This window comes from Osmerus eperlanus, chromosome 2, assembly GCF_963692335.1.
Source record: "Osmerus eperlanus chromosome 2, fOsmEpe2.1, whole genome shotgun sequence".
Classification (NCBI taxonomy): Eukaryota; Metazoa; Chordata; class Actinopteri; order Osmeriformes; family Osmeridae; genus Osmerus; species Osmerus eperlanus.
In genome coordinates, this window is record NC_085019.1 from 5,385,588 (window position 1) to 5,403,116 (window position 17,529).

Here is a 17,529-nt window from a genome sequence, read left to right on the forward strand (position 1 = left end):
GTGTTTTAGAGGGCTATAGAGAGATAGTTTGTGCGTGTATACTGCAGGTGTGTGCGTGCGTGTGCATCTGTAAATTGATGGAGTTAAGGAGGCAACAGGTAGCGATGTGGCAATACGCCTCATTAACTATGAATGGCAAGACAGGGCCAAGTCTGGAGTCTGACAGGTCTATACACACAGTCTCGCACGTACACACACCGACACAAATATACACACGGATTCCGACCTCAGGCGGAATACACGTATATACTGAGCCTGAGTTTAGCTCCATAATGAAGGCCAGGTATAGAGGGGCTGTATAGAGACAAGCTGAGTGCTCCTCGGCTCAGCCCGTCAGCTGGAGAGGAAGCTGATGGGGTTGTTAACTCTGTCTCTGTGCCCCAGACGAGGCGAAGGGCGGCCAGGAGAACTAGCGCCCGCTCCCTAGAGAATGGAAGAAAGGTGGAAAGGCACATACTTATGGGTGACTTCCATCAGGTCAACAAGAGGCAACCAATTGCAGCCAAAAAGGTTTTTACAATCATTATAATTGGTAGTATTTCCTTCCTTCCTGCCTTTGTTCCGTCCTTCGTTGTGGCTGAGACTCCCCCTGAGGAGATATCCTATTGACCCTCGACTGCAGCCTAATCATCCTCCAACTGCTCTGTCCAGTTTCTGTGTTGCTGTGGTCTGGTCTGGCTCCACTACGCCTCAGTCAAGCGTCGTACCAGCCTCCAGCCTCTGCCTCAACCCTAGCCGCATCCCCCAACCTCAGCATCGACCCCAGCTCCAGCCTCATTTCCAAGCAGTACTTGTTGAATCTCATGTGAGACTCAGGTGTGATATCCGCTAACAGCCTAACGCTGACACACACACCCAAGAAATGCTTCGAGAATTGCGTAGAGAACAGAGCCTTATCACTCTCTCTCTCTCTCTCTCTCTCTCTCTCTCTCTCTCTCTCTCTCTCTCTCTCTCTCTCTCTCTCTCTCTCTCTCTCTCTCTCTCTCTCTCTCTCTCTCTCTCTCTCTCTCTCTCTCTCCCTCTCTCTCTCTCTCGCTCACTCAAATGCAAATGACCAGGGCATTGCACCCAGCGTGGGCAAATAGGGACCATTTGTCCAAAATGCTGTTTCCGACTTGGTAAGAGAATGCCCATGCAAAGTCATTGCCGGGAAAGTATGTTGACAAGTTATGTCAAAAACATTGATCAACATAAAAAGACGATCTGAAAATGGAGGTCAGTCCCTATTCTCCCACGGATGTCAGAGGAGGTTGTGGTGCCGCGGGCGGAGGCTGGTGGTCTGCATGCGGCGTGGCTCCGTCCGTGTCAAACCCAGCCAACCGGTGTCGGAGGAAGACAGTTTGCCTCCTCCTCTCTCTGGGTGCCTACCCTCTTTCCCTTCTCTCGTCTCCTTCCTTCCTTTCGATTTGCCGTCAGCGGAGGAGCAGCACGCCAGATTCCCCCTGCCAAGTGCCTGTGGGACATGACATTCATGAATAAATCTTTTTTTCGTTTGATTCGTCGGTCAGGCAAATCAATTGCATCAATCGGTGTACACACAAGGGTTTTGCATATCCATCGACTTGGATTTTCACATCAACGAACGGCCAATGTTTTCAAATATAGGAAATATATTGTCATACCTGAGGTACTAGACGTTCCCACCTCTACCATCTCACCTTCTCCCAAACTCCATCTGAGGTCATTGAACTTGAGATCCATCCATCTCAGCCTTAGTGAATGTTGATTGTTAATCTCCACATTGTTACACACTTCTGTTCACTCGTTTTGTGCTCTTGGGAACCTGATTGGTTATAGCAACCAGCCAAATAACACAACCATTCAATTACTCCACCCACATGGTGAAGCCGGTTTCCGACTTGTGGATAAATTGAGCAAGAAACCAAATTCATATCATTGTACCCAGAGTGTTAGGCAAAGGTTTAGCCAAAACCGTGTTGTGGTCTGCAGTTCCAAAATGTGGGCTTCTGTCTCACCTTCCTTCTGAATGGCCCTCTGGCCCTGTTTACCTCTCCTCATCACTCACACTCCCTGACAGCTGACAACACCATGGCGACAACACAACACCATGGCGACCCGGCAGCGATACATCACCACTGTGGCCTGGCACCTCCCTGCCAGCCACAGTGGTCTGGGGTGAACAATGCTGCGCTCCACGCCAAACCCTTCAAATCATCATCATTGAACTAAAACTGATAGACTGTGTTGTGTTTGAGATATGCTGTTGTTGTCTCATGACTGTGTTGATTGCAGTGTGTAGTTGCACACAATGTTTCTTGCCATTCACCGCTGTAATACTGTAGAACAGTGCACTTCTAGTCCTTGATTATCTGCTGCATTTACTATGTATATTTGTATGTCGCTTTGGATAAAAGCGTCTGCCAAATGAATAATGCTTAATATGCATACTGTTGTGCCACAACCCTAGCTATAATTTTCTGTGTAGAGTGCTATGAGAAGAGGTTTCACACAATGAGAGCAGGAGAGAGGGGGAGAAAGGAAGAGGGAGAAAAAGAAGAGGGATATAGAGGTAGGGAGAGGGGAGAATGTTTAATGGTCAAGGTGCTTCTTAAATGGCATGTGACATGTTTATGAGTCTGTGACCCAACCCTCTGTACTGAAAACAAAGACACACTCACACACACAGACACACACAGATACACACACAAACACACACACACACACACACGGACACACACACAAAGACACACACATACATAGGGGAGTCAGTTGGCTGAGCGGTGAGGGAATCGGGCTAGTAATCCGAAGGTTGCCAGTTCGATTCCCGGTCATGCAAACTGACGTTGTGTCCTTGGGCAAGGCACTTCACCCTACTTGCCTCGGGGGAATGTCCCTGTACTTACTGTAAGTCGCTCTGGATAAGAGCGTCTCCTAAATGACTAAATGTAAATGTAAATATATACAGAGACACACATAGAGAGACACACACACACAGACACACCGACAGACACAAACAGACACATCTACCCTGCACGCTCCCAGCTGAATGCCCTTCCTGACAGACTGAGTCACGGGCAGACATCTCCCTGACGACATGACTCAGAATCTAGACATCAAATAGAGAACTGAGTGTACGGAACAAAGAGCACCTCTCTAATAATCTCCAATGAACTGTATGTACAGCATTTTACAGTATCTCTAATACTGTAATCTCTACTGTATGTAGGAACATTTTAAGGATTTAACACATAATCTCTAATGCACTGTATGTAGGAACATTTTAAGGATATAATACATAATCTCTCATGTACTGTATGTAGGACATTTGACATTTTCTCTAACAATATATAATGTACAGTATGAGGAACATCTTACAGTATATATAATAATCAAATATGTGTAGAACATCTTACAGTATCTAACTATTCTATCATTTTATTTCCTGAATAACCGACATACCCTATCTTACCCATCATCTGATATCTAATTTGTATTACTGTGACCTCATCCCTCTACTAATTCACCATTTCTGAATCTTATCTTTATAATACCCCATAACTACAATCCAATCTCTACAACATCAAATCTGTAACATCTAATCTTTCTCAAGCACCCAGAATGGAGTGGATATGCTTCAGGCTTGTTCATATTATTGGCCAAACCAACCCATGACTGTTACCTGATGACTATTTAGTTGTCAGAAGTTCCCAACAGTCTGTCGCACTGAATGTTCCTGTCCATCAGTGTCTCCAAGGACTGTTATTGTTGTTGTTGACAATGACTCAACAAGCGGCTGAGCGACTCGTCTCGTCAATCTGAACCCTGCTTCTATTGACTGAAATTGCGCCAGCCATACATGACAGAGTCCTTAAATTTTTTTCCATGCTTTTTTGTTATCTTGTTTACCAGGCGCCGTTTGACTTTTGCATCATTTACTTTGGCACTTTCACTGAGGCTTTGGCCACGTTGATCTGACAAGCTTTTATGTGGAGATGACTCGACAGAAGTTAAGACTGTTCTGAGCTGATTCTGAATGTTTGGACCTTCTGGAGGAGATCGTTACACATGTCATTCCAGTGCTTTGTTGGCTGCTGTCTGTGACTCCTGCTTCAGAGAGGGTGAGAAGGGGTTGTGGCTGAATCCTGTCTGGAGCTGTACTCGACAGGGCTCTCTAGAGCTGGCTCTCTTTGTACTGCTTCCCACAAAGGACAAAGGTGGTCACCTGCATTATTTCGATGAAATCAATGGATCAGAGTCCAAGTGTGGAAGTGCGTATGTGTTTGTGTGTGAGAAAGAGAGAAAGAGATGGAAAGAGACAGAGAAAAGAGAGACAGAGAAAAGAGAGAGAGATGCACTATATGGATGTCAGTCTGCACAGAGAATGGAAACAGTCTACAAAGACATCAAAAACGAGGGTGTGTGGGAAGATGATAAGGACCATCGTGAAAAGCCCAGGTAGTGGGTACTTAGCTATTGCCGCTGTGAAGAGTCCATCAGGGTGGTGTGGTCACATCCTACCGGGGCTCCTTTACAAGTCCCGCTGACTGATCCCACACACCATTGCCTTTGTTCATCTCCCAGAATAGCTATCAGGATGGAGACTTTGTACATGTACCTTTGAGATCTTGCTGGGCATGGCTGGCTTGCTGGTGGGCGAGTGGGCTGGCTGACTTGCTGGATGGCTGGCTGGCTGCTTGGCTATTAGTTTTCTATTATCCTTTGTGTAAAACAGGGAGCCTGCAGTGCCAGTAGTCAGTAGTCTGTCTGGGACATCAGATGTTTTAAGACTGGGAAATGAACACAATTAGCCTGAGATGAGGAGGAACATCAGGCCTAGCTCAAAGACAGACAGACAGATATGCAGATAGATAGGCAGGCAGGCAAGGAGACAGACAGACAGTTTGCCTTGCTCTGCCACCAACATGGTGAGAGACTTTCATAATTGTATCATTAACGTCGTTCTGCATAGCAGGATGGTATTGCTTCTGCCTCAGGAAGCATCTTTGCCAGGGTGTCTCTGTTGTTGTTGATCTGTGTGAAAGGAAACAAGCTGTTATGTTGTCCTTATAGAGGCTGAGAACACACAGATGACTGAAAACAGGTGCACTGTGTGGTTTCACTCTTGTGTTTTTACTGGTTTGTTTCGCATCCTTATAAAGGAAGTGCATGCATGTTTGTATGTGCACATGCTTGTGTGTGCTCGGGTTGTTTTTCTGTCTGCTTGTGCATTGGTGTGTATATGTGTGTGTGTGTACATATTTGTGCAGTACGTGTGTGCGTGTACGTGTTTGTGCAGTGTGTGTGTGTGTGTGTTTTAATGAATGCAGTGTAGTTCTGTCACCTGCTTGCTGTTCTAATGTCACCAGGATGCAAAGAAGGCCGACTCTGAAGAGGATCTTAAATATTTAACCGGAGAAAGGGGGGGAGAGGGGGGAGAGGGAGAGAGAAGAGAGAGAAAACGAGAGTGAGAGGGGTGGAGAGTGAGGGGGGAGAGAGGGAGAGAGAGGAGAGAGATGTGGAGTGAGCGCACAGCAGAGAGTAGGTGGGTGCTAGAAATGTGAGGGAGGGCGAGGGAGCCGGTAGGTGAGCCTGCTTCTCAGAGTGTGACCGTGTCTCTGAGGGCAGGCCACAGGGATCAGGACACATCTGGCCTCTAATTGGATAAACGCAAATTTCTCCAGAATAGCCACCAGGTAGCACTCACCTTTACGTAAGATGACCTTGTCCTTTTTTCATTTCATCTCCTCTCTCTTTGCTAGTGTGTGCCTATGTGTGTGTGTGTGTGTGTGTGTGTGTGTGTGTGTGTTTGTGTGTGTGCATGTGTGTGTGTGTGTGTGCGTGTGTGCCAGTGCCTGTGTGTAGGTGTATGCATTTGTGTCTGTCTATGTGTGCCCGTGTGGTTATGTGTGGGCGTGTGTGTGTGTGTGTGTGCCTTGGTGTGTATGAGAGACACCAATGAAAAAGTTAGCCCAGAACTTTGGTGTGCAGGGAAACGGAGAGCTTGCAGACAGCTTGTAGCTCAGCCTGTTTCAACCCTGGCGTCCAACCAAGACTGACTAATCACCAGCTAACACATTTACATGTGTAACACTGTCTTTACAATTAGGCATGAGAGCAGGCCAGCCCAGGGCCTGACTAGCAATACCATGACTGCACCACACTATCACCTTCACACAGAGAAGCCGTTTCATATCCCAGCTGGCCTAGTCTGTCCTAATAAACTGTGAAGTGCCTGTGTACACAACAAATTTGTCTGGGCCACTTGGCTCCATTTGAGCCACTGCAGTGGTTTTCAACCTTCTGGTCTCTGAACAGCCCTCCAGTCAATATTGGAAGGACTTCTGCATCAGTCCATAGTCAATAGTCATTTGGGGAGAAGGGGCCGTGACGTCAGACCGCAGCAGAGAGCTCTCCAAGTGTACTGCGGCAAAAGGTCACAAACTACAACCTTGACTTTTCAAAGTTTCTATTCGAGCGTCCAGCTGAATTGTTAAGAAATGACTTTTGGTCTGCCTCAGGGTTTACGTGGCTGGAAATATATATTATACGCTGCCTACCTTCATTGTTGGCGGTGTTGTTGGTCGATATTTTGGCTAGTTAGGACTGCACAGTGTGACTTATATAGTGTGAAATAGCATAAATATCATAAAGCATTTATGAGTGTTGTGGCTGAGGGTTTATGAGTGTGTCCTTTGTTCCTGGCAGGGGGGTGTCTGCCTGGAGAGTGTAATTGAAGTTATTTGTAAAGGCGAGTGGACCCTGGACATGTTGGCTGGCTGGTGGACCAGACCCAGAACATGTGCGCATGTATGTGTGTGTGTTTTCCTCATGAACCATACCATCATAAACCATATCCTCATGAACCATACCCTCATGGACCATACCATCATGAACCATACCCTCATGGACCATACCATCATGAACCATACCCTCATGGGCCATACCATCATGAACCATCTCCTCATGAACCATACCATCATAAACCATATCCTCATGAACCATACCCTCATGGACCATACCATCATGAACCATACCCTCATGGACCATACCGTCATAAACCATATCCTCATGAACCATACCCTCATGGACCATACCATCATGAACCATACCCTCATGGACCATACCCTCATGGACCATACCATCATAAACCATATACTCATGAACCATACCCTCATGGACCATACCATCATAAACCATATCCTCATGAACCATACCCTCATGGACCATACCATCATGAACCATACCCTCATGGACCATACCCTCATAAACCATATCCTCATGAACCATACCCTCATGGACCATACCATCATGAACCATACCCTCATGGACCATACCATCATAAACTATATCCTCATGAACCATACCCTCATGGACCATACCCTCATAAACCATACCCTCATGGACCATACCATCATGAACCATACCCTCATGGACCATACCATCATAAACCATATCCTCATGAACCATACCGTCATGGACCATACCATCATGAACCATACCCTCATGGACCATACCATCATGAACCATTCCCTCAGGGACATGTTCCCTGTATCAGGCCAAACGTTTCTCTTCACTTCCCAAGCCAGTTTCTGAATCAATAAGTATTCATGGAGCCTGTAAGCTTGGTGTGTGGGTGCTTTATAAAGAGCTGATAGGAGAGAAGAGAAATAGATAATAGATTTACAGAAACTCTGAGAGGCTTCTGTTGCTGCTGCGCTCCCAACCTGTGGATATGAAAGAGAGGTTTACTCCGAAAGAAACTCCTGAAGGTAAAAATAACTAAACAAAGGATCCAGGAAATGCCGTATCAGACGGTGCTCGGCACGACCAGAGGAAGCTCTGGCGGGAGCAACACGTCTTTGCCGTTTCTTCGAGTGGATCGGAATATCTGCGACCCCCTCCAATCGCTTACAACTTTGTGAGTGTTGCCATGGTGTCCTGGGAGGGCTCGATGCATCTCTCTGGAATATCTGAACCTCTTGCTCATCACTGGAGGTCAGATATCATTAGTGTGTGAGATGAGACCATGAACCTGAGGGATGTTTAGGATGCAAGTGGTTGAGACATAGGGAGAGGCCACTTAGGCCGCTTTATATAAAAAGATACATTCTCTCTTTCCCCACCTGTGATAACACGTTCACAGCCACACACACACACTCACAGCCACACACACACTCACAGCCACACACACACACTCACAGCTACACACACACACACACACACACACACACACAGCCACACACACACACTCACAGCTACACACACACACACACACACACACACACACACACACTCACAGCCACAGCCACACACACACACACTCACAGCTACACACACACACACTCACAGCCATACACTCACAGCCACACACTCACAGCCACAACCACACACTACCCCTTGAACTGTTTAAAAATCTCCTATATCAATAGTGCAGAATGCTCCGGTTGAGGTTAGAAGGCAGGCACACACCTTAATGAGACTTATCAACCAGAGTCTGGTTTTGTACACAGCGGGAGCGCAGGGATTGGTTGTTACCTGTGTCACTGTGGGTACAGTACAGTTGACTTTACTCATTTGCCTTTGAAAAACGTTCTGATGAACCTCTGATTCAGCTTTGGAACCTATCCATTTCACTGCCAATGATAGTGGTTTTTTTGCCATTGACAGATCTATCTGGAGGGAGGTACAATTTACTTTACATTCAGCCAAGACATTTGTTTCCTACAGCAAGGCCCTGGCCTGTGTGAGACAGGGGCTGGATCGATGGGAAGATTGATGCAGGATCTCAGACTGTACTGTACCTTGGTGGTTAGACCTACAGGTGGATCAGGGAACTGGCCACTTGCCCTGAGAGGTTGTGTCGGTAGGAGAGGGTGGAGAGATGGGGGAGGGGTGGAAGGAGGGAGGGAGGAGGGAGAGAAAAGATGCTGGAAGAGACTGGGAGGCTGGGTAGAGAGTGGGAGAGGGATGGGTCTGGAGGGAGAGAAACAGGGAGGAGACCCAAATCAGAGGGGCAGTGACTGGGGAAATAATAATAAGACTATATTTCCAGAGCACATTTCATACTAGAATTGCAGCTCTAGGTGATTTACATAAATGACTAAATGTAAATAAAATCAAAAAAGTCTAAGTAATAAAAGTAATAAAACCCTTCTGAACACAGGCCACAGTCTTTGCGGGCATGGGAATAGGCAGGGGAGGGATTGAAAAGGTGGAGGGGGAACGTAGGAGATGGGATAGTTGGTTGATAGTAAACGGAGGGAGACAGTGATGGACAGACAGGAAAGTAAGGGAAGAGAGAGAGAGGAAGTGAGGGCAGAGAGGGGCTAATGCTTGTGGAGAATGAGACCAGCTGTATTTAGAGCCAGAGGATCATGGAGTATCGCATTATTGATGCATTAAAAAGAGCATGTGAGCGGGCAGAGAAGAAAGTCTCGCTCCAATCTCTCTAATTAGCTTTGTGTGTGCACTTACACACACACACACGCACACACTCTCTCTCACACACACACACACACACACACACACACACACACACAGATCCATAAAAATGTCAAATTGTATGAGAAACATTGAAATATTCCTGTCTCTCAATCGTTAACATAATTAGACAATCCATCCAATCATGTCTTCTGTTTTCTGTTTCAGAATAAAGTGCTGAACATTGATGGAGTGAAGGTGAAGCTCCAGGTAGGAAATGGAATGAAAGTTATTGAGCCTCGAAATGTAACAATGGGATCCAGCACGCCACCTCGGACGTGTGAAGTGCAACCACTACCGGTTATGCCAACGGAAATCTAGCAGCTCACTGGCGCTGGTGTCCTTTAAATTGAGTACACGCTGAGTACCTTACATTACTGTATATGTGAATAGAAACGGCCTCAGCTTCTCTCAGTCTCCCAGCATGCACTGCTTTGTCGGGGGTAATAACGCCACATGAAGTGGACCTCTGATGCTCGCTGCTGATTCAATCAACATGAAACATTTCCCCATTTAGAGACAAAGTAGATTTAAAAGACAATCAGGATTTAGTGGCTCAATGACCATAAATCTTCTTCCAGACTATTAGCTCCCACAAACGTTCACTGACTCCTCAGCCTCTAGCCTCCCCAGCCTCTAGCCTCCCCAGCCTCTAGCCTCCCCAGCCTCTAGTCTCTACAACCTCTAGCCTCCCCAGCCTCTACCCTCCCCAGCTTTTAGCCTACAACCTCTAGCCTCCCCAGCCTCTACCCTCCCCAGCCCTTAGCCTACAACCTCTAGCCTCCCCAGCCTCTACCCTCCCCAGCCCTTAGCCTACAACCTCTAGCCTCCCCAGCCTCTACCCTCCCCAACCTTCAGCCTACAACTTCTAGCTTCCCCAGCCTGTAGTCTCTACAGCCTCCTGCCTCCTGCCTCCCCAGCCTCTAACCTACAACCTACAACCTCTAGCCTCCCTAGCCTCTAACCTCCTCAACCTTTAGCCTCCTCATCCTCTGGCCTCCCACCCCCAGCCTCATCAGGCAGGCATTGTTGTTTATTAGCTTGGTTGTTTCTTCTGTGTCAAATAGAGCTGCTAATTATACCAATCGGTTCCCAAAATTAAGAAAAAAACAGCTGGAGGTAGGGCGTTCTCATATAGAGTGCCTCTTCTCTGGAATAAACTACCCGTCTCAATTAGGGAGTCTGATACTGTTTCAACGTTTAAAATTAGGTTAAAAACGTTATTGTTTAGTCAATTCTACGACTGTTAAAGGTAAGTATGTTACTAGTTGGAGGCAACGGGGGACGGGTTGTTTCCATCCTTATTCTTTAAGTATAACTTATTTTAGAGTTCTCTTCCCCTGGAACAGATTTCATGTTCCAAATGAGGGGGGCTGTCGCTGTCTTGGTGTGTGGGGTTGCATCAAATTCCCCTTTTTTGCTCTGTTAAATTGCTGCACCAGTCCACACTTGACCGGTGGGGATCTCATTCTATTATGACTGTAACTGTTAGCTGCTCCTGGCATTCTCTAATCCCTGCTCTCCTCTCTCTGTCCCCCCCCACACACATCCCTTGTGGTGTGGGGGGTTTGAGTTGTCAGCACCTGCCTGGTCGTCGGTCAGCCAACGCTGGACCTGGTCGCGAGTCTCCCGGTCCTGTCCTACATCTATAAAGTTGAAAAATGGATTTTGGTGTTTTAAAAACCCATCGACACTGTATGACTATGTTTAGCCTGTGTTCTGCTCCTCTCTCCCACCAACCGTCTCTGGAGGAGGGGATCCCTCTCTGAATTGCTCCTCCCAAGGTTTCTTCCATTTTTTTTTTTTTTCTCCTGTTGAGAGTTTTTTGGGAGTTTTTCCTTGTCTTCCTTGAGGGTTTAGGTTGGTTGAGGGGCAGTTCTATGGGCATATGTGAAGCCCTCTGTGACATGCTTGCGTGTAAAAAAGGCTATACAAATACATTTGATTTGATGATTTGATTTGAATCAGTCTAAACAAGCCTAATTAGAGGTCGTTGGAAGTCTGCAATAAGGCTTAATAAGGAGATTTTTCGTTGGCGCTAATTGGCCCCAGGCTGTGTGCGAGCAACGCGCAAGCACCCAGGGAATGATTTGGTCCCTCATGTAAATGCCATTCCTCACTACCACTGAGGGATGGGTCGTGGGGAGAGGAGTCCCAGGGAGATAGGAACCAGACACGGGATCAAAGCCTACTTGCAAGAGCGAGAGATGGAGAGAGAGAGATGTGGGAGACAGGAATGGGAGGAGGGGGGTCGCATAATAGAGAAAGAGGAAGCAAAGGAGTGAGAGAGATAAGCGGTAGAGAACAGGAAGCTGCATAGCAAGCCACACAGACACACACAGTGTTCACGTGTCCCAATAGTGCAAAGTTGGCTTTTGAAAATGTGAAAATGTCATCACCTAGCGCTCGTCTGGTCTGGAGGAAGTGTTGTTGTTGCTAGGCACGCCGGTGGTGAGAGACAGCCGTGGCTGGAGGGAGATCCAGCTATTTAATTAGCTTAGGTCCACAGGGGTTGGATAGGAGGCCGTCAGGGAGGCGGCCACTGGTGATTAATATTCATCAACCCTACCCCGGACCTCATCCTGTCTGCAACCCTCCTTCTCCTTTCCTCTCTTCTTCTCCTCTCCTCTCTTCTTCCTCGGTCCTGCCTTCTCCATCCATTCTCTTTGGCCTCTTTGGCCTTTCTCTCCATCCTGCCACGCGTCCCCTGCTCCTCTCCCTCCTGCCTTCCTCTCTCTGTCCTCTCCTCCTCCTCCTCCTCATCTCCCTCCTCGTCCTCACCTCCCTCCTCCTCTTCCTCTCCCCCCAGATCTGGGACACGGCTGGACAGGAGCGCTTCCGCAGCGTCACCCACGCCTACTACCGTGACGCCCATGGTGAGGCTTACACACACACATACACACACACACACACACACTCACATACACACAAACACAACCATATACACTCAAATGCATACTGTACATGTGAAAGCACACACACATGCACACAAGCACACTTACAGAAGCACACACGCACACACACACACACACACACATACATACATGCACGCAAAGATAATTGTAGCATAGTTAGAATGGTAAACATTTTCTTGTCAAAATGGGACTCAGCCCTATTACATATTGAAAGATGCTCCAGTTTATGTTGCCCATCAACCTAATGTGCAGACTTCATATACATATCAGAGCCACTTCATTAAGTCATGTTGGATTGATGATGTAATTGCCTGTATTGCCTGTACATGATGTATGTGGTTTGGTCTATTGTGCGAGTGCCCTTTGACTGCCACTATTTGTCATTGTTTGTCTTGTTTGTTTCCTGTGTCTTCTTGTGTTTGCCTTCTTATTGGCTGAGAGGCTGAACCGTATTACGGAATCATACAAAGCAGGTTGGATGTCACTTTGGAGTCGCGTGTGGCCATTCATTATTCATGGGCGAGGACGGATGAGGATGAGTGTAGCAGGATGAGGGCAGCCAGAGTGTGTATCCTGGCTCTACGGCAACACTTCGGCTGCGGGATCAGGTGTGAGCGGGGTGACAGAGTTGTTACCCTCACTCACCGACACACACACACACACACGCACACGCTCATTAGTGTGAGTGGAGAAAGAAGTTGCTGAAGTCAGAGATTGTCTGACTATCTCATGGGGAGGAGGAGGAAGATTGCAAATGAGGAGCGAGCATAGAGGAGGAGCATGGGGAAGAGAAAGAGGAAGGAGAGGGAGGAAGTCTTGTTGGCTGTGAAGCCACTATCCCTTCTGGTTACTCTGGCTCTACACTCCACATGATGAAAGGGAAAAGCTTGCGCGTGTGTTTGCATTGGGTCAATCTCTTCTAATTGCGGCAACCCTCCAATCCTACCTCCCTCCAATCCTGGAGGAGGTGGGAGGGGGGGTGGGGAGATGACCTTCATTAAGCCCAGTCGCAGTCACCTTCCCTGGGATCATACCTGCGTCTGCACCATCCACCTTTGAAGCACCAAGATGTATGTCATACTGCTGTGAATACCAGGGCGGGGAGACGCTGAAGAGGTTAAGTATAGCCCAGGCCCACTGGGAGGTGACTGATGGGATATTGATTATACTGATCATATTGAGACACCACTGTGGGGTTGCTGGAAGGGGATGAGAAGATGGTTGTCCTTGTCTGCTCCAGACAACCACACATCCCAAAGGCCTCAGTCACGGGAAGGCTCCAGAAGTCCCTTGACCCAGGGGTTGTTTTCGTGCAAACATCTCAACCTTCACCCAGCGCGCAGTATCAACGATAAACACACATCTGCCTCCACCTTTTTCCCCGTAAAGAAAAAAAAGAAGAGATTTGAAGGGACGAGACTAGATTTTGACACTGACGCCATGTCATCTTTACCAGTCAACTTCTCTCTTTACCCCCTCGTCAAAAGTTCTCTCTTTTTTCTTTCTTCGCATCCTTCCCTCTCTCCTCCTCCTCCTCTCTGAGGACAGTACCCCAGAACATCACAAAGCTATCAGATGATTTTCTGAAATACTACGCCTTTCCGATGGATCCCTTGATCATGTACTGTATCTTGTCAGATGCTCCGCTGGGACAAATACAAGCAATTTTAAATATCAACAGGAAATTGCTCATCCTCCTCTCAAATACATATTTGCTATGTTATGAGCCCACAGCATCCGAGAATGTGATTTTCCAGGACGTTTTAGTGGAACCCAAACAACTTCAGAGGCCCCTGTGAGACAGGCAGACGGTTCCTTGTGAAGCCAGAGTACTGAACCGGGATGCCAGGCTCATGTGGTTAAACCAGCTCAGAGGCCGACGTTCCAGACAGATCTGCCCCCGACGAGGCTGTCTGAACACACGCGCGCGCACGGACGCAGAAACTCACACAAGTACAGAGGAACACGCACACAGAAACTCACAGAAATCCAACGGGTACAGACGTTCGTCACACACACGGAGCTCCAGGCAGATGGTGGGCTGCTTCCTCCTGCCATCCCTTCACCAGGGCGATGCTTGTGTTTACATGTCAATGTTTCGGACAGTAAGCCAAGCATGGAAAGCTTCCTTTGATCAATACCAACTGAGGCCGTGTATCAGTAACGAGAGACAGAGCGATGGAATGAGAGGAAGGGAGAGAGAGACTGGCGAGAGAGACAAACCAATGGAAAGGCAAAGAGAGCGAACGAAAGGAGAGAGAAAGAATTCGAGGAAGGGAGAGCACGAGGGCAGGTGAGGGCGAGAGGAGAGCGGGCCACGGGGCGGCCACCGTGACAGAGTGTCAGACTAAGACAAACAATGTTGTAGAACGAGCCCCGCGGATACTCCTCAGTGATTGATGTTGGAGTCCTATCCTCCTCGCTGAGAAGAGAGAGAGAGAGAGAGAGAGGCGATCATCAACACGGCTCTCTCCTCCTCCTTCCTCTGCTCTTTCCTTTGCTTCAACTAACGACAATAAAAACAAACATCCGCAACTCTGAGACTGGCTGCAGCTAGTTTCCTTAATGTGGAAGCGGCACTTGTTTTCCAAAGCGTGTGTTTGTGTGTGTGTGTGTGTGTGAGAGAGTTCTAAGTGAATTTCGTTCCACATTCAAAAAGAAGTGATTCATTCTTCTTCAAAGCATCGCATCCTCCCACCTCTTCATTTGTCTATTCTCGGTCACACGTTCTCTCTCGCATCCTTCCTGTTCTTCCGTTCTCTCTCTCTCTCTCTCTCTCTCTCTCTCTCTCTCTCTCTCTCTCTCTCTCTCTCTCTCTCTCTCTCTCTCTCTCTCTCTCTCTCTCTCTCTCTCTCTCTCTCTCTCTCTCTCTCTCTCTCTCTCTCTATCTCTATCTCTATCTCTATCTCTCTCTCTCTCTCTCTCTCTCTCTCTCTCTCTCTCTCTCTCTCTCTCTCTCTCTCTCTCTCTCTCTCTCTCTCTGCTCGTTTGGTGCCTCATCTAGTCAGAACTCCCTCGAACTCTTTTGTTGCTTTTCCTCCCCTCGCGTCTTTTTCCATCCCTCCGTCATCCCTCCTTTCACCTGCTTGTCTGTTCTTTCTCTCTGCCGTGCCTCCATGGAGCCCACGGCAGCTGCTGTCTCTCCTTCGCTCAGCACATCCCATCTCTAGTGTTGTGTTGACAGGACTCACTAAGATCCTCCGTCAATCTCCCCTCTGAGTTCGAGGCTTGGCAAGCACTTAGTCTCACAAGCTGCCGTTCTGTACTGGTATGTCGTCTGTCGACTCTGAAACAGACTGAGGGGATGGGTCGTGTGGAGTTATGTATTTTGGAAATGAGTTTGAGTCAAATCTAGCTTTGACTCGTACAAACTCGTACAGAACTCGTACAAACTCGTACATACTGATCCAGTATGTGGGGTATGCAGTGAGTGAGAGGGCTAGATAAAGAGCTAGTTGTCTCTGAGAGCTCAGACTGCAGGACAGAGGCAGACACACCTCTATCAGGGCAACAGAGAACCAGCAGGGGTGAGCAATGACCACGCTGTCATAGTCTGTGCCTTCTGTTCAAATGAAAAAGCAGGGGAATCCTGTATTCATTGGTGAGAGGTTCAAGAGGGCGAGCCGAAAGTCAAGCTGAAAATTAACATGAGAACAACAGAGGGAACTTTGAATTAGTCGTTGACTTGGTGTTGCTGTACTTGCTTATTCACTTGATTTATCTTCTCCCCCCCCTCTCTCATCTGTCACTCTGTCTCTCTCTCTCTCTCTCTCTCTCTCTCTCTCTCTCTCTCTCTCTCTCTCTCTCTCTCTCTCTCTCTCTCTCTCTCTCTGTCTCTCTCTCTGTCTCTCTCTCTCCCTCCCTCTCTCTCTCTCTCTCTCTCTCTCTCTCTCCTATCTTCCCATCTCAGCCCTCCTGCTGCTGTATGACGTCACCAACAAGACATCATTCGACAACATCCAGGTAGGCGACCCTCTGTTTTACCCTCCTAGCGATGTACTGTAGAACGCTGATGAAATAGCCCATAATCCAAAACTCTTTGTCGCCATGGAACCCATGTGAGAAGCATGTAAGTGGCTGGGGTGTGTGAGGAGGAGTAGCATTGTCTGACAATGGAGTGAGCAATAGTTTCTTTGAAATTGGTCTCTAAGGGTGTCAACGTATAACAGAGCAATCCTATATCATTAGGTCTGATGAGAAGGTATGGAGAAGATCTTCACCCTTATTATTTCTCTGCTTCTGCCAGTGAAAAGAAGGCAAAGCAAGAGAATGGTACCAAAAAAAGAGAGACCAAAAAAAGAGCATTGGATGGAGGAGAGAGCGTACGTGTGTGTGTGTGTGTGCGGCCGTGCGCGTCTGTAATTGGCAGGTATTGCAGTAGCTCTAGCCCCCCAAGGATTTGCTGATGCCTGTTCTGTCTCCGGTCCTCACTTCCTAAAGCACCTGGAGTGTGGGTGGGTGGGGGGGGGGGGGAGTCCATCTGCCTGTCCATCTTTCTGACAGACCCCTGATCTGTCCATCTGTCCATCCCTCCCTGTTTCTGAGGCCTCCCTCTCCTCAGGGGCGCTGTAATGATGAACTGATGGGCATGGAGGTAGTATCACAAGCCTGCTTTCAGCTCGTCGTCCAGAATGTTCACCTGTCATAACTACAGTTTACCTCAAACTTTTTAAGCCTTCTTATATGACAGTACAGTCAATTCGGAAACATATTGTAAGAAAAGGTGTAGCTGTATTCTATTACTACAGATGCAGACCAGATGCAGAAGGGAGGTGAGGGGATAGAGGAGAGGTCCTGAGTCCTTTTTTTAAAGCATCTGCACCCTCACAGTACCCAGGAACACCGCTCAATTCTGCTCTCCAAGGCCAATATTTATAAATGACTGAAAGACACGACGATAGACCAGAAATTTGGAATGCTTAGAATCTTCCACTTGAATGTGTGTGTGTATCTGAATAGCCGCTTCAGGTCTAGTCTTGGGCAGAACAACTCTATTCTTGTGGTCTGGAACTCGCATCAAATTCCAGCGTTGGCACTTCCAGAGCCTGGACTACAGTGTTGGTGCCACCACCTCCACCAGAGGTTCCTGAGGTGCCCAGCGGCCTGGCCGGGGTCCAGTTGAGGCTGCATACTCTGCCAAAGCCCTCTGCCTAACAATGGCATGACATGGATT

The 17,529-nt window shown here is 47.7% G+C and overlaps 1 protein-coding gene across 1 annotated transcript in view; it reads left to right on the top strand.

The window, feature by feature from the left end:
• LOC134008508 (ras-related protein Rab-26-like) overlaps window positions 1-17,529 on the top strand; it is a 45,419-nt gene that overhangs the window by 10,471 nt on the left and 17,419 nt on the right. Inside the window, exons 3-5 of the mRNA XM_062447925.1 lie at window positions 9,610-9,651; window positions 12,251-12,317; window positions 16,267-16,319. Coding sequence (XP_062303909.1) covers window positions 9,610-9,651; window positions 12,251-12,317; window positions 16,267-16,319 — 162 coding nt within the window. The remainder of the gene's footprint in view (window positions 1-9,609; window positions 9,652-12,250; window positions 12,318-16,266; window positions 16,320-17,529) is intronic.